At 43.2% G+C, this 24,505-nt stretch overlaps 1 protein-coding gene across 2 annotated transcripts in view; it reads left to right on the top strand.

Moving 5' to 3' along the window:
- prr36a (proline rich 36a) overlaps positions 1 to 24,076 on the top strand; it is a 31,503-nt gene extending 7,427 nt beyond the window's left edge. For both annotated transcript variants that reach the window (XM_008291573.1, XM_008291572.1), the window contains exons 2-5: positions 13,066 to 13,750; positions 13,921 to 14,014; positions 20,293 to 20,474; positions 20,734 to 24,076. In XM_008291573.1, the coding sequence (XP_008289795.1) occupies positions 13,165 to 13,750; positions 13,921 to 14,014; positions 20,293 to 20,474; positions 20,734 to 23,420 (3,549 nt within the window). In that variant the 5' untranslated portion in view covers positions 13,066 to 13,164 and the 3' untranslated portion in view covers positions 23,421 to 24,076. The remainder of the gene's footprint in view (positions 1 to 13,065; positions 13,751 to 13,920; positions 14,015 to 20,292; positions 20,475 to 20,733) is intronic.
- The last annotated feature ends 429 nt before the right edge of the window (positions 24,077 to 24,505 follow it).

Here is a 24,505-nt window from a genome sequence, read left to right as displayed (position 1 = left end):
CCATCTTAGTCCATATTTTAGACCTCTTAGTGCAAGAGCAGGTTCTGTTCGGCCTTCAAGACCCACTTTTGTTGCCAGATCCAGCCTGTGAACTGGGACACAGCTGTGTTTTTGTGCTGCACAGCCACTTCCCTTCTCCACACCTCTGTTTCCCCTTCCTCTTCCTAAAGGTCAAGGCAAACCAGAGGAGATGCTCAAAATAGTTCTCTTGTCTCAGTGCATCCTATAACCTTAAGAAAGCTCAGGGGATTGGATAAGGTGGTTTTTAAATAGAGGAAAGTGCAGGCATGATGCAGAGGAGGCTACTGTCCCCTGAAGTCTTTTTGAACAGTGCTTGTGTAACATTTAGAAATTCACCCGCTGTAGAGAAACTAAAACGTGTACTTTCAGTGGGAAGTTTGACGCTGAATTGGTTTTCTTTCGGTTCTGTTTTGTACTTCTGCCTTTTGAGTTTAAAGACTCCTTATGACTCCGGCTGGGCTGTGGTTTTTAATGAGCTGATTACAGTTGTTTAATTCAGGCATGACGGTCTGTGAAAAATGCAGGTGGTTGGCATTGTGACACGTGCGATAAGGTTTAAAATGGATGCCACACGTTGGGGAAACAAGCCACCTTTGACGGTCTGGGACTGAGAGACACGCCTACCCTGTGTTTTTGCTCGAATACTTGCAATATTCTGAATACCTTCTCGTCATTTACTTGAAAGCTTGTCAGGCCATGTCAGGTGTGAGCCGCCTTTGTCTAAACGAAAGTATCAACCTTCCGCCTCAGGTTTCACTCAAGTTTCGGTGTCATGCTGTGATACGCTGTAGGATTAATACCTCTGATGGCTGACGTTCGGTGCTGTTGATTCAGCTTAGCGTGGGTACATGTATGTCCGCGCAACAGCTGCGAGAAGTTATGAGGTTACAGATGTCAGGGTCAAGAGTTCAAATCGATTTTCCTCAGTTATCCTGTGGCCACACTGTGAGAACATGTGAGAATGTACTTCCCAATTTGCGCTACGCTTTGTCAGCAATTATCTCTCTTTTGGAGCAGTACGTAAAGATTTTTTAAATTTCGAAGGTTAATTAAACGTGGTAAAGGATAGTCAGTACAGTTTGATGTGAAATTATTTGTCTAACCAACACAAAATCAGTTTAAACTTACTGTTTGAATAGGTTTTACTTTAGCGAGGCCAATCTGAGCATGTAATTGCTGACTTCCTCGTACAATGTAAAAGTGAAATAAGTAACATGTAAACATGCCACCACCTGAAGGGACAGTGAATCACCTAGACAGACACTGTACATGAATGCGCCCTTACATTCATATACTGTAAATATATATTTTATTCATATACTGTCCAAGTATTTAGACATTTGTCTTATAATGTTTTACCAGCATTGTTTTTCCTAACTTTAATGCAAGTTAAGCCCCTTTGAATTGTGCCCATCTCAATCTGAAAGCCCAAAGTCAGCCTCTCCCCAGTCTGAGAGCTAAATCAAAATCAGGGCAGTTGAATGGAAAGCACACACCGTGCACAGCACAGCACAGAGCATTTGCATCTGCTTGGAAGTCAGCTGGTTACAGCCTGCAACCAGTGTCAGCCTCAGTCCCACACCCATGGAAATCCAATCCAAACTCTCGCCTGCCCTGCTGCATCTGTTTAGAAAGGCATCCAGCTTTAAACTATATTTCATCGTTCACCCTTAAGGTTAGCCGTCTGTCTCCTGTGTTGCTCCTCAGCTGTGGGTCGGTGAGACGGTGCGGTGCTCAAGAGTCTCGTCACTGTGGTTTGGAGGCTGGCACTCTCCTGCCCATTAGGATAAAGTGGTTGATGCTGGCGCTGCACTTTCAGGCTCTCGGTCTGTCTGGGACTGTGAATCTGGGCTCGGTACACTGTAATTATTGAAACAGTAATTCAGCACTTTAAAAGTCTGTTTGTTAGCTCACTTTGGTAGCCTTGAATGCCATCCTAAGGACATATTTTGCTGTGCCGCGCCTGTGCTGTCGTAGAGTACAGCCCAGAGCTTCTTAAAATCAATTATTTACAGGGTGCATTTTCATTACTATTTAGTTGTTGCGGCAATATAAAGGAACATATTAGTAGGCAATCAAAGAAAAAACATAAATAATTGGGGAACCTGTGTATGGGTAAACAAGATGGTATAATGTATGGTTATAACGATGCCTTGCTTTGACCCCATTTATGCGTACTGCTACTAAAGCACTGCTTTTTATTTTGATTTGTTCATTCATCGATCAAAGTCTGTCTGAGGTGAATCAAAGTGCGTAGCAGTAGCCAAGGGTGTGTGTTTGTTTAGGGCAGGCAGGCCATATCCTGTTATCATCTCTTCCGTCTTTATGCGCATGAGACGGTCCGTTTTGTGTATGTAGTGATTGTTTTGTGCGTGGATGTGTGGGTTTTGCACATTTCTGGGGAGTGGCTGTGGGTTTGGGTGGCTGTCAGAGAGGCACGCAGGCGAGGTGTAGGATCAGTGTCCATCTGGCCTCAGCTCACCCTGCCCAGTCAGAGGCACGGTAACTGATCCAGCCCGCAGGCTCTCCAGCATTATATTGACTATCTGCCTGCCCGTTCATCTACAGCCCGTTGACCGGTGCGCAGGAGAGTAGCCATTGGCCGGCTTTGATATGGCAAACCTGATGTCAGCTCTGGCTTCTCTACAATCAACCATCCGCCACAGAATTGTTTAATGTAGGTTTTTTTGTATGTTTGTATTTAACTCAAGTTACAGAAAATTTCTAAGGTTTTTAACACACTATGTGAATAGGAGAGTATTTTTTTTTGTCATGCCTGCACAGGCTTATCCAGCTGCTACTGTCTGCTTTTGTTAGGAAGTTGACTGTGGAAAGCAATAGGAGATATGGGGGGGAGGAAGGAGGAGATAATAAAAGTCCTTGGTAGGAAACTACTATGAGCTTGATACTGTAGTATGACTGGTCAAAATCGATTTTATGGCCATTGCATAATTTTTTTTTTGCTAGCACATGGCCTTTCTTCTTTGCCCTTTTGTATAGGAGGTAGGAGATTGGACATTGCTTGACTTTTTTTGAAAGGCTGTGAAATAGCATTGAACAGACCTCATTTATCAAGCAAAACCCTGACCTGAAACTGATGCTTTCTGTCAGTTTTTGCATGTTGTACTGCTAAAATGTACCAGTGCAAGGGTCCTCTGCTGCAAATGTGAGTCTCCGAATGGCACGTTAAAGATTTAGCTATGACACGCTCGAATGGTTTAACGTGCTTTCAGTACATCCAGGAGATATGCATGTCTGGGGTATTAAAAAGGTGTCGTGCATGCTGCCCTCTCTCACCCTGAAGCCTGTTTGATGTCCCTGGGGTCTTTTGGGTGAAGTTACCCGTGCCAGCTGCTCCTCCGTCCCGTTGTACCAGTTAATCCACTCATCACCCACCCCCCACTCCCTTCGGCACCAAGTCTGAGGGGGACGCATGGTGCAGACAATAGGGCCTGTCTGCCCACCCTCCCCCTAATAGTGTCCTAATGTTAAACTCGGTTATGTGCACAAACACTTAAGATGATCTTGGCTGTTGTTGTTACTGCTGAGATCTGATTAGATACACCCAAATACTTCTATTCACTCCTTCCCTCCATGGTCGATTATACCACCCCGCTGACTTTAGTTGCTCCACTGTCAGCCTGTCGGTATGGCAGCAGTGTCGGGTCATTGCTTTTCGAAAATCCTGCCAGGTTCAGAACAGATTGTAACCCATTTCCCTGCAGTCATTCAGACCGCTGCACTGCCAGTAGCCGCGAGTCCATCCCGTTTTTGACTGCCACTCCCTTAAAGGCTGACTGGCGTGGTCAACTTGTAGCCTCACTTAACCACCTGCTCCTAATGGCCTCATTGAGAAGCTTACAGTCACTTAGCACATGTTAGTGTCCTGTATGGTATTGATTAAAATAAGCTGCATGCTTAATGACCTGCCCAACCCCCCTCGATGAAAGTGTCTTTTTGTCTGCTAAGAGCATTGGCTGTGTTGTGTCATGGAGCGCCCCAGCACCACGCTTTATCTGTACTGACAATGAAGAGAATATTCTAATAGTGTTCACTGTGTAGAGTTATAAGCCAAGTCCTCCTAGCTTTTTTTTACATCATGTTTGTGAGGGTTTACATATTGCTGAGGCACACATGGGGCAATCTGAGCTAAATATTGTAGTTGTATGTCGTAGATCAGAGTTTGACTTTAACCTTTGTCTCTAGCAAGAGTTTTAAAAAATTAATCATTGACATGTTGGTATGTTGCCTTTGTTAGGAGTTAAGTTGGACTGTTTCACTGGAGGGAAATGTGTACATATTTATGAAAACATTAAAGTTAATTCACATATTGTTGTTAAGAAACATGAACTGTTCCAAAAAAGACTTGACACAAAGAGTTTCACAGACAGAAAATCCTTAGATTGTCAAGTTGCAGATTTTTGAACGTGTCAAAACAATTTTAGTCCTAGTTGCAGATTTTCTACTTTTTCATCATTAGGTTTGAATTTAGATTTTGCAGATTTGGTTTAATGAGCTGCTAGCTTGATGAGATCACATTTGTCCTGAGTTTCTCTTAGGAAAAAGTACTGCTCAGTAGTGCAAGGATTCTTAATAGAGATATTTTGGAGAATGCAATCATGTTGATGATGTCATGTCAGCTTTTTCTGGACAAGCATTTGTCAGTACAAGTTAGGCCTGGACAATAAAACAGTAGTCTATCCTGCTGATGAAAGGCACTTCATCGCTGCTAATAGGAAAATTGTTAGAATGTTAGTTTCTCTTAAATGCAATAGATGCAAAGTGCCCTGAAAGATCTTGAAAAGAATGCACAGTTCAGTTATGGAGAAACTCCGGAGCGGTCCAGTGTTCCAGTCCAGTGGGTCCTGGCTGACCACTCAGAGCCTTACCTTTTAGCATGGTACAACATCATCACCCAGGTCATGCTTCTGTCGCATCTGGGTTCTACTGGCTTTATTTATTGTATTTGCATAGATGTCACATTATTCCTTGTCATGATATTAAACTTATTATCTGTGCATCTTAATAAATAGGATAAAGTGCTAAAAAAATTTTTTAGAAGCTTTTGTTTCTCTGTACTTTTTGGAAAAAAATGGAAATTTAAAAATTATCAATTATATCGAGTGAAGTCAAATATTCTATCTTCATAGATTTTCCAGCTGTATCGCCCAGCCCTGCAAACGCAATCTTGAGACAAAATGTGGTGATGTAAAGCTTGTCAACACTTGGACACAGTCTTGGTGGGTTTCTGTTCGTCTGACCAAATGACAAGCTGCAAGATCACGGAGGGTTAATGTGGTTCTTTGTCTACAGATAATGAGGTGTGTGGAGCACCATTCATCTTCTTGATAGTTTTTTTGCAAGGGGTGAGGAGACGCTGTAGACAGCTCTGCCCTCCACACATACAAATAGAAATGGTCTATCCTCAGGCATTGAGGGACATGCAGTAGAAGGAGCCAATAAGCAGCTTCAATGACATGAAACCAAAGCAAGAGGGGGAAAAACAAAACACACTTGCTACACACATCTCTGTGGTTACATCACTCACAGTAGCTCCACAAATCAAATCTATTGATCTTGTGAGTGTAAAAATGTATTATTTGAGGAAATGGTTTTCCTGTAAAGTACTTTAGCAGGAATAACGCTGCATTGTCCACGAGGGACTTCATCAGGCTCGCAAGGGAAAGTGTTCAGCAGTGCCGTGGCTTTGTGTGATCCTTTTATGTTCTTAGAACCCATGAAAGCATCATCCGCTGCAGGATGTTGACAACAGAGGTCGGAAACAGATCATTAATGTCGGCGTTTTTCCTTTTTGTTAGTGTAACGCAGCCTTAATACATCACTGGAACTCAAGGAGACCACACGTGCCCATATGGTGTTGATCTATGGCATATTGCAAACACTACTCTAACCAGGGCCATGTACAAGACAAGCACCTTGCTGTATTTGAAAATTCTTTAAAGAAGCGACGTAGCAGTCACTGAGGTAACAAATCAAGGAAGAAATATGGAAATTTTCTCAGCAATTTCTTTACAGTCTAGCGTCTTTTTTGCAATCAGAGGAGTCACCCCTGCTGGCTGTTAAAACAAATGTACATTTAAGGCACTTTCATGTTGGCCTCGCTTTCCAGACCTGAAGGCTTTGTCCATCTTCATATGCAGTTTATATTTTCAGTCGATGCTTTTCTTTCTTTGTTTTCCAAATCTGAGTTGTGACCAAGAGTTGATCTTAAAATGGCTTTTATTTGTTTCATTTTTCTTCCTGTAGTTGGGCAGTTCTCTGTTGATGATTAACCTGACATTAGTAGTTTTTAGTTTTGTTCTAAGTGTAGCTGCATTTATAATGGACAGTGCAAGCTTCAAACTGTGACAGACCATGGATGTTAAGGCACTGGGTCACTGTATGCAAGACTTGTGTAGGTTGCATTTAATGCTTGCTGAGAACCACAATAAGCTGCTTTTTGTGATGAGTATTTATAAAACTATTAAATATCATGAAGGTCAGTCGGTGTATAATGCAGCAGGAAAGCTATCCTGAGAAACAGGCTGCTGTAGCTCTGTCGCTGCATTAGGAACATATGCCAACTTGGGAAAAGCAGTTGTGTGATCTTAACTAAAACGTCCCCCTGAAATGTGTTCTTGTGTTCATGAGACTGAGAAAGAAGGCTAGCCTCTACCTCGGCTGTCTGTTTTTAGTCGGGCTGTTCTGCTGCGTACATGCGCACAGCAAAACAGTTGTCTTGCATGTCGTGACGCCCGCTGAGGAACGCATCTAGTGATTTGTGGGTCTTGTAAACATTCATCTCCAGTCTACTCAGCCATGGCCGCGTGTCATCTGTGTGGACAAAGTGGTGACATAATGTGGGGTGAAATGTTCTGGACAGACCAGAACTACTGTTTAAAATAAAAACACAATTTTATTTACTTTTTAGGAAATTTAGTTTAAAAAAAAAAAAAAAAAGAGTGTCTTTGAAAAGAGATTACACATAACTGAGCAAAAGTACCAGAACAAGAAATGTATTCTAAACAGGTGAATCCTCTTGGACGAGTAGCAGAACATCTTTCACACAGATTGATCGTCTTTCTCTTCGTACTTACAGCTAACTGTCGACCGATTTTTCACAGATGCAAGATATTTCATCCTGAACATGTTGCTGCTCCTCAAAGCGAAAGGAACACTGCAGAAAGTCAATAATCCAATCGCTGTATTGAACAGACACTGATAGTAACTGACGAGTTGCTTCAGCCTCCATCGACTTTGTGTTTATTGGTTGTTTCCACCCTGATGGAAGCTGTCGCCTTTAGATCGTGTTGGATCACCTTCCTACAGAGCTGATGGGTGTTGACCAAAACATGAAGGAAAGGAAGTGGCCAAGAAGGAAAAAGACATAAATGAAATGTGCTATTTTTAATATTGTATATTATTGTCTGAAAATATTTCCCCATCTTCAAACACACTTTTTTGATTATCTGTGACATAAAGCCAGATAAATTATCTGCAAATGCAATTAGATAAACTACGCCTAAAGTGGCTAAGTGTGACTGCTTCACATCTTTTTCTAGAAGCTCAGCATATTTTTTTGTATGCTCATGTAGAAAAAAAAAATGCTGCCATCAAACAAAAATGTTTTAATTTAATGCTTTATTAGATTTATTTTTTGCTTTTTCAAACATTCTTCTAGCTCTTGCTGATTTCATTATTCCCAGCTGGAGAAGACACAAGTTAGTTTTGTGATCCAGGCATGGGCACATGCGTTTATTCAAGAGTTTAATTATTAACCAGTTTCCTTTTTCCTGTTAATGGAAAGTCCCTACGACTCATTGTGTTTGTGTGTTTGAGCGAGAGTTTCTTGTTGTGTCGAGGCTGACGTTGCCATTTAGTCGTGTGCTCTGCGGAGCTGTGTATTCACAAATCCCACGCTCACATGTGCTCTGCCTCTCCTGTCGGCATGCTTTGAGATGTGTGTTCCAACAGCAGATTGAATTTCTCTTCTTTCTCTCACTCCTGCTGTCACTTTGTATGTGTGTGAACTAAACACTCACTTGGTGATGCAGCAGAAACTGCATTACTGCCTTGTATGGTCAGGAGACGCAGGCATTTACACACACAGCACTCCCATTTCTTGGAGTCAATTTACCTTTCCACTTTGAACATAAGTTTGCTTTCAGGTTCCTCTCTGAAGGCTGTGAATTCTGAAGCTTTTTGTAGTGGTGATTATTGCAGAACTGAGTCAAAGTTTTCTGCCACTGGTCTGTTGAAGCCTGAGCTCAAGGTTAGGAAAACCCCTCGTCTTGTTTTTATCTTTGTTCAACTGCACAAAATGACCACCCTCTTCCTGGTAACCCTTTCATTCTCGTCTCACTCACATACACTTGAACTGAATACTGCCTGTGTTTGTTCCTGTGCTGTACATGCCTCTGCCTTCGGACGCACCAGAGGCACGTTAATGAACAGACAACTCAATTGTAAGCTTCATCATACAGCACTCTACTGATGCTGTCTGCTGAACACTCCCAGATGTGTAACCACAGTCAAGTTCACGGGGCCGGCTCGGTTTGTTTTTAATGCCTGATGGTTTAGTTCTAGTAAGAATGTAGAGATGAATCAAATCTGCCTGTGGAATTAAGAGAATGCAGGATGTGGCGGACCATTAAAGTTTAGTTTTTGTCTGCATTTGTGTAAACTTCTGCAAATTGCATTTTCATGGTGTGCACACTTTCATCCTACACATTCTTAGCTCACTCACTCACACTCCTCACCCACAGCTCCATTATGCATTTACAAACAGCAAACACACATTCATTGGTTTCGCTCTGACCCTTCCACTCTTTACTTGGCTTCACATGCAAACTAACGCGCACACGCAGCCAGCTGTCACCGTGTAACCCTGAGGAGACTCGAGAAAGTCTGCAGAGCTGGAATGTGGATGGGTCGGATGTGCTCTTGATACCGCTGCTCCTTCAGGCATTCACTTTCTACCATTAATCATCTGAAAGCAGATGCAGCATTGACACAAATCTGAAAGCTCCACACTGTGTCCTTTTTTTTTTTTTTTTTTTTTTAAAGAGTAATAGTGATTTAACCATTTGCAAAAAAGGCCATGGATTTTTTTTTTCTTAAAAAGCTTTGACGTTTTACACACTAGTGCTTAAGGTGACCTCTAAATTGGCAGATGGTTTGTTTTCCTGACTTGAAGTCCAAAATCCATAATATCTGCTCTACAACTGAGCAGCTGGAACAAGTTATTTTGTTTTTTAAAACAACTTGAATAATTAATCAAATATCAAACTGGTTGCCAGTGTTTTTTTCTGTCAAGTTCTGACACACAAAGGCACATAAGTAAATATAGTCCTCGAATTGGTGAAATATGTGCCTCATTTACTGTAGTGCCTCGTGTTTGCATGTGCAGTTTAGACACAATCAATCTGCTACCCCTGTTGTCTCTCCAGTTTTATAGCTGCAGCATTGTGATGGCCGTCTGGAGTGAATCTATAGATGACATTAAGCTCCAGCATCAGTATCAACAGACCCCCTCCTCCTCCAGCAGTCTGCACAATGCATTCCAAACCCCTGCCATGCTCTCAACACAACTAAATCCCCCTCTGCTTGTATTAAACACAGCATTAAATGTGACCCATTTTGTTCGGCACCATTTCTAACGTCTGGACGCGTAGCTGGAGAGACTGAGAGATGGAGTGCAACAGATGTAATTAAACTGCCTGCAGACAGATGTCAGGAGTACTATTTATCGACACGTAAGGCCATATTTTTATGAGAAGTGGAATGTAAATACCGTAACGGCTACTGAGTTTCTCTGTCTGGACAGACTTCCTCTAACAATCTTATAAAATAATGACTACTTTCATAACCACACTCTTCTCACGCTTTGACTAAATATACACTGCTGAAGTTTTCTCAGCCTTTAGCCCTTTGTCTTCATCACAAAAACCTGCACCACATTGTAATTGTCACCAGGGGTTTTGAGTTATTGTGAAATCAGCTGTGTGGAGTTGGCTAAAAAGAAGGCACGCTGCACTGTGAATAGGATTTTTTTAATCTTCAGTCTTTTATGCGGATGTGGACCGAGAGAACTGAGGACAATTGCTGTGCTTTGTTCTTCCTTCAGTTGGTGTTGTTGTGCAGGCATTTTTTTTTAAAAAGCATAAGATCTGTAGCTTTGACCAAACTTGTTCCCAGCTAGGTGTCAGCAGTTTGAAGAAATCCAAAATTGAGTCTCGTATTGGTGTAAAGTGTGACATTTCTGATGAACATGTAACCAAACAGCGGTGTGCTGCTGCAGGGCCTTCTCGTTGTGATTTAGTAAAACATCACTTATCTGTGTGGATGGGATTTTAATGATCCGTTCACTTCCCCTCTGTTCTACGTCACATGGTGTCAGCTGGTCAGAGATGATGCTTTTACTTGCCCAGAAGGGGGTCATCACATGAGGAATGTGATTCATGCTGTTGTCTGCTAAGCCCCCTGGCATTAGTGGCTGGACTGGCAGAACTATTCCATGCCAATCACGTCACAGCGCCAGTCGGACTCCCCGTCTCTCCGCTCTTCCGTTCTGAGCAGCTCCCCTCCTGTCTCAGACTGAGTGGGATTTATTGACATGAAGAGCCAGCAGGTTTCCTCAAAGAGCCAGTTTGACCTGATTTAAACGGTTTTTAAGCAAATACGTTAACGCAGCAAGATTAAAATCTGAAAGGACTGGTGGGAGAACTACCTTGTCAATCACTTCTTTATGTGCTTTTCTGCCTTGCCAGAACTAGCATCAGTGGTGTGAAAAGGGACAGGCACGTACTTGATTTTTCAAACTTAGATCACGACTGCATGGCTCCCATTTGTTAGTGGCATCAACACCATAATGTTGATGTTTAATGGTTTTGACTTAGACAGCACTATTATGAGAGTGCTGCACATTAGCTAATTAATCCTAATCTAAGGCTTGACATTTTCCTCAAGAAGACAGCACAACATTATGCTAGGCAGGCGGCTCTCGACTACTTGGCTTCCTTTCTGTCAAGATTTGCAACCACACGAGTGAGAGCAGAATAAGAATTGCAACAGAAGGAAACAATCATGAAAACTCTGTTTTGAAGGCAAGCACTGTGTCCAGCATGTAGCTTTCCAAGGCTGACTCGAAGGCTAGGACTGAATTATGTGATGCAACAGATTTGAGGTTCCAGCAGCTTTTTGGTGCAGGTGTTTCTGTGAGGTTTGAATCAAACTGACCAAATATGTTATTCTAGAATTTGTTAAAATGGATAAAAATAATTAGTCCAATGATAAATTTGCACATAAAGTCAAGAATTGCTGGTTTTGCTTATCAAAATCATTAGTTTGTGAGCCAAGGGAAATGTACTAGTGTCATTAATTAACTCAGATGTTATTATGCAGCTCAGCAACCTTTGGACAAGGAGGGCTGCTTCTCTAAAAACTTCATTCTGAAATTTCTGATATTTCAGTTGTAGATAAAAATGCAATAAGTACATTTACCAGTGAGAATGAAAGTTATGTCCTTTATTGTTCTATGTGTGGCTTTATAAATGCACAAAACAATCCCATATCTGTGGGAAATATTGTTCATTGGCAAAATAATTGCTGCTTGGGTTTTGTCAGATGTTTTATTTATACACATTTGAATTCAAATCAGCTTTTTTATTTCAAGAAGCAAGTACCAATTGGCCAAAGTAGATGTGGTCTTTTCAGCAGCAGGAAGCAATGTACTTATAACAAATGCTAAAGCACAGCAGTAGCCACCAGGCCTTTTTGAAATGTTCATGAGTAACAATAGAAAGTACATTTGGGACACAAACTTTAGCTAATTAAGTTTCCATAGTAGAAAAGCGACTTTCTTGTGCTTTTAAAAACGTTTCTTTCACTACTTTCTCTTATGCAAGTAGGTCTTGATACTTTTCTATCAATGTCCGTTTCCTCTTTATCCGTCCCTCATTTGGCTCGTTTCCTGGGCCATACAGAGCGTCTACTAGCTAGATGGTCCGTTCGTATAGCAATTCACCGTGCACAGATCTATTAGCAGTGGGAGGAGGGGAGGATGTGGCCGAGGAGAAGAGAGGAACAAGTGGCTATAGAAAAAAGGAGTGTTCTGGAGGGGGTGGGTAGGAGCCACTGTGATCAGAGGGGCAGAGGAATGAGGACTGTGGGTGGAGAGGATGATTAAGGGAGGGAATAAACTCATTATGGATCTGGAGAGATCTGGCCAGTCAGAGCAAGAAACACTTGATTGAGGTGGTTAGTGAGCTCAAGATCTATAAATCACTGTACTCATCCTCATTCTCCACAGCTTGTCCTCTGCTTCCGTTTCTCTAGTTTGTCCCCACAGCTTCTTGGAAGCTGCATTATCCTTAAATTTTCCACTTGTGCTACCAAGATGTTCTAGCACAACAAACCTTTAGATGAGTACAGGATGATATAATGATGATCATCTGCACCTGCACAGCAGAGAGGAAGGCAATGGCCAAGAAATGGACTGTTTGGTGCTTGCTGTCCGCCTTCTCGTCCTCTATGGGCTGTGTCATGTGAGGAGATTGTGAAGCCTGTCTTGGTTTCTAGCATTCCAAACAACAGCCTTTTCCCATTCAGTTTCAAGATGCTGGAAGCAATTTTTGGTGCAGTGTCACTAGTCATCTGTCTTTGTTTTTTTTTTTTAATTCTCCCTTATAAAATGTACAGTTAAAAATGCACTTTTTTATTATGATAGTAAATCCTTTTAGTTCATTCGGTGTATGATAGTTCTGTGTTCAATGCTGGAGTAGTCACTGTAGAGCAGAGTGACTGGTTTTAGAGAAAAGATTTGCTGGCTTCTCGCACTGCTAACTTCCTGTTTTTTCAAGCTCCCCCAAATTCCATGGAGGCCCCTTACCATAAATGGTGTTTCCTTTGGCTGACAGCAACATGTTTATCATAAGACTTCATGATTTCACAACATGATTCAATTCAGCATTTAAGGGCAAGAGAGAAGTAAAAGAAAACAGACTGAGCCTGGAGAATAATTCATGTTTTGTTGCTTTTCCACAGGACACTGAAGGATAAGAGAAGCTGGACACTCAAGACAGTTGTGAGCCCCAGACCGAGTTTACAGCAGCAAGGTTGTCGTCCACACCTTAGGAGAAGGGGATGAAACCGGATGGGGTTACCATGGAAACCACAGAGCCCACTGAAGCTGCAGCAGCAGCAGAGCCCTCCTTAGTGCAGGACAATGTAACAGAACAAGCCCCATCTCAACTAGAGGAAGCAGCAAATGTTGCAGCACCCAGCCCTGCTCCAAAGGCCAATGGCAAGCCAGGGGCAGCTGACCCCAAAGCCAAACCAAAAGCTGTTGGAACTAAAACACATCCCACAGCCAAATCTGCAGGGGTTTCTGGATCTAGCTCACGTCTAGGTACTGCCTCACACCGCACGGTGAATGATGGCAGACCCGCTAACAACGCTTCTGCAGCTGCAGGCAAGAAAACTGCAACAACTACAGCAAAGTCAGCAGCAGCAGGAGCTGTACCTAAAAGACAAGCAGGTGTAGCAGCAGTTTCTAGCACAACCAAGAACCAAACTAGAGTGCCTGACAAGAAGACTGTTGGACCTGCCAGGACTACCTCTGCTGCTGCTGCTACAGCAGCAAATGGTACCAAACCAACAACAGTGAATGGTACTCTTAAAAAGAGACCAGCAGCTGAGACTGTGAATGTAGCCAGACCCAAAACCACAGGTGAGTCTGAAGAAGACATGTCAAATTAAAACATGATAAAGTTCTTACTTCTCAGAAAGCATTTTGTGTCACTTTTTGCTCTCATTGGCAATCTGTGCTTAAACTATTTTTTGTTTTTGTTCTGATTTATATGCAGTCTCATTGCTGTCTTTTTTTTTGTTTGTTTGTAGCTGCTGCCAGCAGGACGGTGGCTTCTACAGCTCCAAAACCCAACACTTCAACCACAACTAAAGCTGTTGGTGCTGCTGCTTCGAAAACCACAAGGTATGGATGCCTAACAGGCAACAGGCACTGGAAATTTTCAGGTCTAAAGAGGCTGTGTCTTTTGAACATTTGAATATAAGTATGTTGTTTGAGAAGCTCATCAAACCTCTTTATTTTATAGACAAAGTAGTGACTAATATGCGGACCTCTCTCCTTTCGTCCCTTCTTTTCTATTTCTGTCTTTCACCCACATCTTTCTTCTCTCTGAGATCTGAACTTTGTAATTTTCCCTACAAACTCGATGAGAGGGTGACTTTGTTTATCTTGATGCCCTGAAAGGGAGCAGAGGAGAATGATGTCCGTTGTGGTCTTTGTGCCATTATTGAGTCAGATTTCGCTTCAAGTGTGTGAGTCATGTTAGCAGAAATAACCTGAGACAGAGAGCCTTAACAGAGCCAGTGATACTGAAGAACAACCGCTTTGTCCCAAACAGACCCCCTGGCAGAAACCAGACCCACCTCCCCAGGGCAGAGAGCTGTTGACTTGGATCATAATCCCTCTCATACTGGGCCGGTGGTTTGGGTAGAGAGTGCTCTAGTTGGACCACACTTGTTCGAAGTGTTGCTCTCAAATGATTCTTTTGGCTGCTGTAGAATTTCATAGTTGACCCGGTCATTTGCTGACATTTCGACTTTAGTTATGTTTGTTTAAATGCCTGAACTATTGCCAAACATAATTGTCAGTCGACAGCCAATGCATTAACGAGAAAACATGTTTATTACTGTTTATAAACGATCTGATTACAAGTTTCTAACTTGATTGTTTCAATAGTCATTTGTGTATATGAAATGATCTTTCCTTAAAGCTTATGGTGAGTCAGATCCTTAATTTACCAATCCAACATCTTTCCACAGGAAGTAATGTTCTGTACTGAGAGGCTTGATTAGATTCTGCCTCCACTTGTCTTTCCTCTTAGTGTTCTTTTATCAAATAAAGGAATATTGTGCTGCCCTATGCTGCATCACTACTCTTGGAAGCAGCAAAGGATTATTGCTTTCTTCTTTGGCTATAGGCAAATATCCAATATGCGAAAATACCTAATTGTATGCACCAGTTTCTGTGCCTTTTATATCTTTAATTACTATTTGAGATGTATAGAAGCACTCAAATTTGTGCATCCTGTGGATCCATTTTACATAGTGGACAATACTAAAGGTCATTTTCTTTATAATCTAATGGACAGTTATGTTTTTGTTTCATCAACCAATTGTAACTTAGGAGCAAAGTGGCGCCTTCAGATTTAATGTTTTGCCTGTTTAAAGCCTAAAGATATTTATTTTACAATGATGTAAAACCAAAAAAAAAAAGCAGTAAATCCTCACACTGGATCTGCTGGAACCAGAGAACGACCGTAGTTTCGGTTTGATTTAATCAACTAATTATGTCTGCTTTGTACATTTCTCTCTGTATTTCCAGAATAGCCATGATCAGTATCATGAAGCCTTATACAATGTAGAGGATGTAGACTGCACAGTGATGGAGGTCAGACTAAGTGTAGCTGCTCTTGATGTTCTGCAGTGTGTATTTGTGTCTGTGGAAGGGTGTGTACATGGAGAACCTCATCCTCTCAATTAATTAGATGAGGAATTTCACGTGTAGGAGTCTGATTACAGTGACGCATCATCCTTATGTGATTGTTTCCTGGCTTGTTCCCCAGGATGTGACATCAGGCTCTCAACAGGAGAACAGCAGCAGGTGTCTGCACTTCTGACAAATGATGCATATTGGATTTTGTTCTGTGTGTGTGAAAGTCAGCAGCAGCAGCAGTAGTCTGCATTTTGGTCAGTTGGTGTTAGCTTTTTGGCAGAGTCGAGCGATTACACCAACAAGCTTTTTGTCTCAGCTCAAGAGATGGTTTGCATTAGTCATGACTCTGAGTATGGCTGTTCCAACGCTGCACAGCAACACATGCAACTGAATTTAATAGTGTTTTAAGGATTTGGCAAACTGTCCAATGAGAATATTTTGTTTCAGCACAGTTGGTTGTAATTCCAGCCATGCCATATTGTGTGTCATATTGCTGTGACAACAGTGAGCGTTGTCGGCCAACAAGAAACCTGCATTAACATTTTTCTGCTGGTAAATCTTTCATGTAGACCTGTTAGGGTAGTAGCACACACACTGCCTGTGGCTAATGGAAATACTAGCCTCTTTCATGAAGTATTAACGTTAATTGGCCTGAAGGGGGAAATGAAAACATTAGATTTTAAAAAATGATATTACTTCTACTGGAGCACAGAACTCATAAAGCACAAACAGGATCTGGTGACTGCATTGGAAGATGACCTCCTGGAAATAGGATTTGTGCCAAGGGAAAGGGAGAATATGATTTGATAGGATATGATAAAAGACAGGATCTCTGCTGAGCTCTCATATTGGCAGGCCTGTTTGCATGTTGATAATTCAAGGTTTCTTAGTTACGGTATGTAACTAGGAAACAGACGCGCAATCTACTTGAAGGACAGGTGGACGTCTGTGTCCCACTGGTTGCTGAGATGGATAATTGGAGTAGAAGCCAAATGTTGTAAAATCTGGCACCTGCTTTGCTCTGCTCTCCTCCAGTGATGGCCTGTAGTGTCCTTGCACTGTCTGAGCAATCAGTCTCCGTCCACCCAACCCCCTCTTTCAGTTTCCCTTCTCTGCCCCCTCATCCTTTTCTTCCGCCTTCTGTACATGTACAGTGCTTGGCATTTGGCCAGGATCTCCTTAAGCCCTCCTAAGAGCCTTCGCATCCATCTAGCATTCAAACTCATTCATCATTTAGCGCCATACAGAGTCTGTAAAATTCAGAGTGCAGTTTTGCAACAAGAGGGCAGGGATTATATGTTCATGTTGCTGTACGATGATTAATGTTCAAAGCGTCTCCATTGGGATTGGTCTGAATTGCTTGTGCTTGGTGCTTTATGTTTTTACCGAATTTTACCTCATTAGATGAAAACTGAATGACATGAAATAGAGAATTTGTCAAACTTACATTAAAACTACCGCAGTATCCTTGGAGGACTGGTTAGGCTTTGAGCAACACACTTCTTTCTCACTTTTTACTGTCTCATTTTGTAGGGTTTCTTTCCTCCTGTTTGATCTCCATATATATATTTGTTTCTGCATTTTACCCCATTGGGGAAGGGAAAACTGTGTCATTTCTCCCTGACAGTCTTGGCAGTGAGCAGGATTAGTCTCCTAACAGAAAATACCCATGGCATCTATCACAGTGACAGTGGGTGCCCAGAGCCTCGTAAGAGCAAACACTGTCTGCCCGGCTATTGCTAGGCTGCAAGTCTTCATCTCAACTCTCCAGTGAGCTGATTCAGGCCTTCACTCTTTATTGTCAAGGAGATAACTTAAGGCCTGCACAAGCCTTAGGAATGTGTGCTCCTCTCGGGAAGGAGTAAATCAGCTAGTTTTGGACAGCCTACAAGCCAAACAAGGTATTGTTAGGGTGCTCCATTTCCCTTTGTTGTCCCAGAGGGGACCATTGAATTGACGAGAGGGAAAAGACAGAAGAATGCACCCTGCATTTTATATGTAGAATGAGTTAACTGCAACAGAGATGAAGTATATCTACTGGCCAACTGCTCCCCTTTGTCTTGGCCCTGATAAAACAGTTTAATTTAATCTACAGGAGCTGATGTTCAGAGGGCGTATAGCGTCCCAGCTGTTTTCAGAAAGAACAAGAGGAAAGAGGGAGTCATGGATGAATAGAAAGAGTAGGTGGGGCTTCAATAAAGCCTCTCTGCCTCATGTTTACACTTTATTTTTTGGCAAAACAGATGTTGCAGCTGCTCAGTAGGTTAATACCCCGGGTGTGGTATTGCATCTGCTGTAAACATTTGTGAATATTGACAGAGCAAAAGAAGACCATGAAGTGCCAGTGACTTGTTCCTTTGGTGACCTTTCCCCCTAAGAAGACCTCATGTTTGGTCATTAAAACCAAGTAGATGGCTGTGTATTGCCTCATCTTCCTCTTTAGTGTGTGGTTTGTATTGATTTCAACCCTCTGTTGGCAGGAAATGTAATCCATACTAATACGCCAACAACAGAACCACCAACCACCACTGACGAGCAGTGTGTGGAGTGCAGGCATTAGTGGGCCTGCCTTTTCCTCTTTGTGCTGTCCCTCTGGATCAAAAAGTTGAGTTATGACTCTGCATAAAACAATGAAGTCAGGTTTGTTTGGGATTATATTGTCTCTGTGAACTCCCGCTGCCCTCTTTATTCCCATCGTTTAACTCTCTTCATTTTTCCTTCTCATTTCCCCTGTAGACAGTCATTAACTCAATTTTGTCCACCTTGATTCCTGCTGTAATTGAGTGGTCCTGTCAGCTCATATTTTGCTTGCATGCAGAATTAGTTATGAAAACAGCTTCAACTAATGCACCTTTTTTTTCTAGTTTTGTTACCATTTCTTTTTTCTGCTTAAAAGTTTAGATGTGTGTGTTGCTCTTGCCCTGTTTATTTTTCTTCTGCTGTTCATTATCATTCATTGTTACCCAACCTTCACTCTGGGCAGATATCATCTGTGTCTGACACACTTCCCAGGATTTGGGCTGCACTTTATATTACAGACCAAACCTACTGTCTAACAGCAGCCAATTACAATATCCTGTAGCTATGTCTCCATGTCTATACAGTGGCTGTCTGATCTTGGGGAAACAAATGGTCATTGTAATGGTCATTGTAATGTGGGAGCGGCATCTGTGTGCAGGCATGCTACCCCACTGAAAGCCATCAAAGTTATTGCGTCTTTGCCAAATAAAGTCTCAATCAACTTACTATAAACGGCAGAAGAAGTCAAAAAGAAGACATAAAGCAAATTGTCATTTGTGATGGGACCACACAGTTGGTTAATGCAAGTCAATCTGTGTTGTTGGAAACAGATGTCATACAAATGATTTACAGTGCGGAGGTTTTTGCATTGTTTTTGCCCACCAGGGTTCAAGTGTACAACAGAAAGCTAGTACTGCCTGCGGCTGACGACTCCCTCATTTAACCAGCTGACTTTGTTTGTAGGTTGGCCAGTGAAGTAGTGCATTTCAACATGGACTATATAAAATTCTTAGAGCCTGACAAGGCAACAGTATTGTGGAGATTTCATAAAGCCCAGTATAGCACAGCATAAGCAAGATTCAGATTCAGGTCAGATGCAATGGGAAATCTGCTGCATTGCACTGTTTTTCTAGTGTAGACAGGACTGCACACTTTCAAGTTTCTCACATGGGCCGATGATAAAGAAAATACAAACCTCTGCAGGAGTCGCACTGTTGATAATTCATCAAGCCACAGGCCATGGAAAAAGTTTGGACTTTGGTGCATTTTTGTTGTATAAACACCAGGCTTGAGTAAGGTTGAGATGTAATTATTTTCAAATAGATTTTTCTAATATTCTTCTTCTCACTTTGAAGTTTAAAAAAAGGAAAGAGCTGGCAGCCCATGCTAACGTTAGCCCATCAGTTGTTGATGAATAAATAAAGCAAATGTATTTGGTTTATATTTGCTAATCAAACTAACATAATGTAAAATTTACTAGCCGTCAAAGGCTTTATGCAATATATATATACACTCGGGGTTTATGAGCACGCGTTTACTCCTACTGCTTGTCAAGGAGCAAAGCCTAATAGAAGAAGAAGAGGAGGGGAGGGTGGGTAAAGGAGTTTTGGCTTGTTGTAGCTGTAATGTGAGTGATGCATGGATTAGTACAATGTCACAGAAACTCCTCTAGAGAAGTAGACCAGGAGCTTAATACAGAGTAGGCTGGAAGACCGTTTGCATGCCCACAAACCCGCCTGCTGTATGTGCAGCCATTATCTCCCTGTCCTTTTCCTCTAGTATAATTTTTGTCCATTTTTCTTTCCTTCTGTCACTATTTCACTGCTCATTTCCTCTACTTCTGCATTACTATTTTCTTTACCATTCGTCCCCCATTCCCTTTGCAGTTCCTTTTCTCTTCTCTCTGTCATCTCCCCCTATTATTACATCCTGCCCTCACTTCTTGGTAATGACTGGAGAACATGGGGAGGCATTGTTATGTGGCTTTAGAGAAAAAGAGCTGTGTTAATGGGTTCTCATTGTTGAAACTGCTGTTTGTGGTTTACATTAGCAGATCATTTATTTGTGCTTGTAAATGCATGTAGAGTTGGAGCATCAGATCTCATATTTGGGTCTTTGCATACCAAGTGACTGGACCACAAAAATTGAGCACTTTGGGTATTTGTTTTGTTTGTTTGTTTTCTTTGTTTATGTGCCACCTGAACAAATCAAAAATTCTTTGTCTGTCTCAGGCCTGCTACAGGTCCCTCCACATATCGACCTACATCCACCACATCCAGGCCCACAACGGGTACAACCAAGCCCTCCACCACTGCAACTACCAAAACCACAGCCTCCAGAGTTACCACAGCACCACCTACTGGCAGGACCACAGCAGCACAGCCTCCTAAAACTGCTGCTGCTGCTAAGAAAGGTGAGGAGGCCTTGTTCTGACCCAGAGATTCCCTTTTAAAGCCACGTTGCATTTGGATTACATAAACTCATTATCTGCCTAAAATTCCTGAAATAAACTTCTATGAAACAGTTGAATTTAGTCTCATCTATTTGATATAACTGTCATAAAATAAGTTTGTACTGTTTACCTTGAGGTTACCTACTCTGATTTTTTTTTTTTTTTTTTTTTTACACTAACAATTGCGTGTGTGAATTAATGTTTGTTTTTTTTGTGCCAGATGTCAGTCGACCATCCTCTACTGCAGAGGTTAAGAAATCCACCACCGCTACAGCATCAGCTGCTACCAAAAAATCGGAACCCTCTAAACCCACAGCCAGTGGAAAAGTCATTCCTGCATCCAAATGGTCCACAACAACGAAGCCAGTCGACACCAAGTTGTCACAGTCCAAACCTCAGCAACCTGCAAAGCCTACACCCACCAAGAAGCCTGTTGCCGCTGTACGATTCCCTGCGACTAACAAACCGCCCCTCGGCCGCACCCTGCCTGCCTCTCCAGCCAACAGACCTGCAAACAGTAGCACCTCTCAAGCAAAACGTGGAACCAAACCCACTCAGACTGTCCCACCTTTCACTGCTGCCAAGAAGACAGAAGTTTCAAATACTATATCACCTACTGTTGAAACACAAAGTGCAGCTGGAGCTGTGGCAGCAGCTGGAGCTGTGGCAGCAGCTGGAGCTGTGGTAGCAGCTGCCACAGCAGCAGCTGTGCTGGCTGAAACACAAGCGGAGGCTACAGCGGCCTTACCACAAGGGTCATCCCTTGCTGCATCTGCACCAGTGGAGGTTTCTTCCCCAGTCTTGGCTCAGGTTACTACACCAGAGGTGGCATCTCAAGAGCCCACTCAAAGCCATGAAGCGACTCCCTGTCCTCCATTAAGCCCTGTTGGGACAACCTTGCCGCAAACATCTCCACCAAAGCAACAGCTGGAAAGCAGTGCTCCTTTATTGACAACACAGGAGCAGGTCCCTGCCCCAGCTAAGCCTCCATTAGCACACGGGGCCTCCCCTCCAGAACTATCAGAGGAGGCAGTTTACTTGTTAACTGACCAAGCCCCTTCAACATCTACAGCCCTCCTAGCAGCAGCAGCAAATTCCATTCCTCTGATAGTTCCTCCATCCAATCTAAATGAGGAGGAAGATGAAGAAGAGCGGGAGGGAAGCCAGCTGGTTTCTGTGTCTGAAATGAGTGGAACCACACAACCCACAGAGGAGTCTCGTCCTGGATCAGCGGGACCAGTAGGGGGATCTGCTTGGAGAGCTGGTGGCGCCTTGCTCTCTGAGTTGGACTCTGAGGAGGTAAGCGGCAGCCAGCAGGGTGCATCTGAACTTAGTGCCCCAGGTGTCCTGGAGGGTACGGAGAGCATGGATGATCTGGGAGACGCCAGTCTCAAAGGAGGGATTGACATGGAAGGAGCCTCAGCAGGTTCACCTGACTTTGAGAAGGTTCCTGACATTCCAGTTAATGACTTTGATGAGGACGATGACGACGAGGATGACAATGATCGGGTGTGTGACATGGATGTGGGCTCAGAGCGGACAGATGAACCACAGAGACCCAGGCATGACAATGATGTAGATGATGATGAGGAGGACGATGATGTGGAGATGGCAAGTGAGGGGGTGACTGAGAGTGGGTTGGAAAGCTATGGGAATGCAGATGAGGATGATTTTGCTGAGGATGAAAGGCTGGATAACTTGAACAGGATAGCCCAGCCACCCCCTCCCCCACCTCTGCTGCCTTCTGCCCCAGCTGCTCAGTGGGACCAACCAAACCCCTTTGCTGATCCCTGGGCAGAACCTCTGGAGCCTGTCCAGGTGGCAGGAGCAGCTGCGTCAAGCCCTATGGCAGACCCCTGGCAAGCAGACTCTGAGACCCCAACTCAGACCCCAGCCCAAGCCTGGTTAGAACTAGGGTCGGACCCTTGTGTTCCTGAAAACCAAGATGCTCACCCTCATTCCTCTGTTAAAGGTGAGCCACAAAATTCAGAGACCCATATGTACACCAATCAGTCCAGCCCAGCTCCGGGGCAGGCCCTGGCTCCAGCCCCTCTCTCTGCTCCAGGAATGTCTCTGTCAAGCACACTGAGCAGTGAGACCAGCACACCTGAAGAACTGGGTGACTACAATCGAGACGGGAAACTCCAACCTCAAGCTACGCAAGCCCCACTGCTGTCCCCCCAGCCTGACCTAGACTACCAAGACCTGGGTATCCATTTAGAGAGCGGAGACAAGGAAGAAGAAGAAGAGGAGGAGCCAGAGCCAGAAACCCTGCCAGCTGATGAAGTCTTGGGTGGCCCTGCAACTGCCCCCACATCAAACCCTTCCTCATCCTCTGTAACAGAAGACGAGGCCAGCGACACAGAAGGAGAAGCTCAGTTGGAAGATTCCTTGGAGATTCCATCAGTCAAGAACATAACCTTCGACAGCCAGCCTCCAACCCAGCGATGCCTGTCCACTGTGGAAGAGGGAGAGGAGGCTGAGACGGAGCAGGTGGAGGGTGGCGCAGGTGAAGACACAACTCCACCTTCAGCTACCTCGCTGGCATCTTACGGCTTTGACACCGTAACCACAGCTTCAAGCTCCAACGCCCATTCCACAGGGGAGAGCTGCATCAAGAGCCCTGGCATCTTCTCCTTGGAGGAGCTGCCCGAAGAAGCCAAGCAGCCCTGTTTTAGCCCACAACCTGACATCCAGCCATGTCTCTCAGAGCAGAAGTACATCGAGTCTGGGAAGCAGGAAGTGGAGTCCGCTGAGCATGTCGGGGAGGAAGTGCTGGGGTCAGAGGAAGCCCCAGATCCTTGGGGCAATTTGCAGCAACCAGAGGAAAACCCAGACGACACCCAGCCTCCCTACTATTCCACTACCTGTGAAAAGACTGAGGACTCTTGTGCAGGTAACGTATAGTTCATCATCTCCCTTACAGTCCAAGTAATGTCCCTAAACTCCCTCTGGCCATGTTCCAGCCTCCAAACAACATCACAGTTGTAGCTCTTGTTGTCGGTGTCCTGAAATCTCTGGGGGTGGACAAAATCACAAAAAAAAAAACAAAAAAAAACAGAGAGCAAAAAAAAAAGGGAAGAAATAAAAAGAGGACAGCAGTGGCACTTCCCTCTGATATAACATTTCCATTATGAGTATATGGCTTCAATTCCTGTATGTGCAATAGCTATGTCTATTTACTTCTAATGTGTGAGCGTGCGTGGGTTTTGGTTTCTGTTTTTATTTAACACAGAATTATGTGGTTATCCTGAACTGGCATGGATGTGACTTGTCTGTTTACAGCTCTTAATGAGGGAAAACATAACAAAAGAAATGTGGAATGAATTGTTTAATATGTTTCCATGTGTATTCATCTTAGTGCTTCTTACCGAACTAAACTAAAAGCAAAGAGTTTTGATTGTGTATTCATGTTTGATTTCACTCTCCTATCCTACACAAGCCACTTTCCTTATCCTCAGTCTTCTTGCACTTTAAGATGTAACCCGCCTTTTCTTTTGTTTATCCATCTTTTGGACTAATGAACCTTAAAACTTTAAATAAAGATTAGATTTTTACCATGATGTACTCTCTCACCGTACAGTTTTATTGAAACGGGCACTTGGGAGTGGCGTGTACGGCATATTTATGATGGATGACTTGTCTTGCACACAAATCCACACACGATTTATTTTAGGGTCTCTGACAAACTTTTATCAGCAGCTCTGTACATCTCCTACAGCAAACACTCAGCCATATAGCCTGCATTCACTGAAGCTCATATTTAAGTTACACCAAGTCCATACATGTCAAGTTATGGTCTTTGCTTCTAAGCCTGGACATGATGAGCAACCTTAAAGACTTCACTAAAACTAAAACGAATCTGCCACAAGATGATCATCCGCTCCACCAGACCTTCTCGTGTCAAGCAGCAAAGACGTTTGAGATCTTATCGCCCGGACTCAAGATGGAACCAACGTCCCACATTCTTCTTCTACTGTAACTTCCCTCCA

The sequence above is a fragment of the Stegastes partitus genome, unplaced genomic scaffold (genome assembly GCF_000690725.1).
Source record: "Stegastes partitus isolate 25-593 unplaced genomic scaffold, Stegastes_partitus-1.0.2 Scaffold750, whole genome shotgun sequence".
In the NCBI taxonomy this organism is placed as follows: Eukaryota; Metazoa; Chordata; class Actinopteri; family Pomacentridae; genus Stegastes; species Stegastes partitus.
Note: the sequence above shows the minus strand (reverse complement) of the source record. Positions and strands in the feature narration are given on the sequence as shown.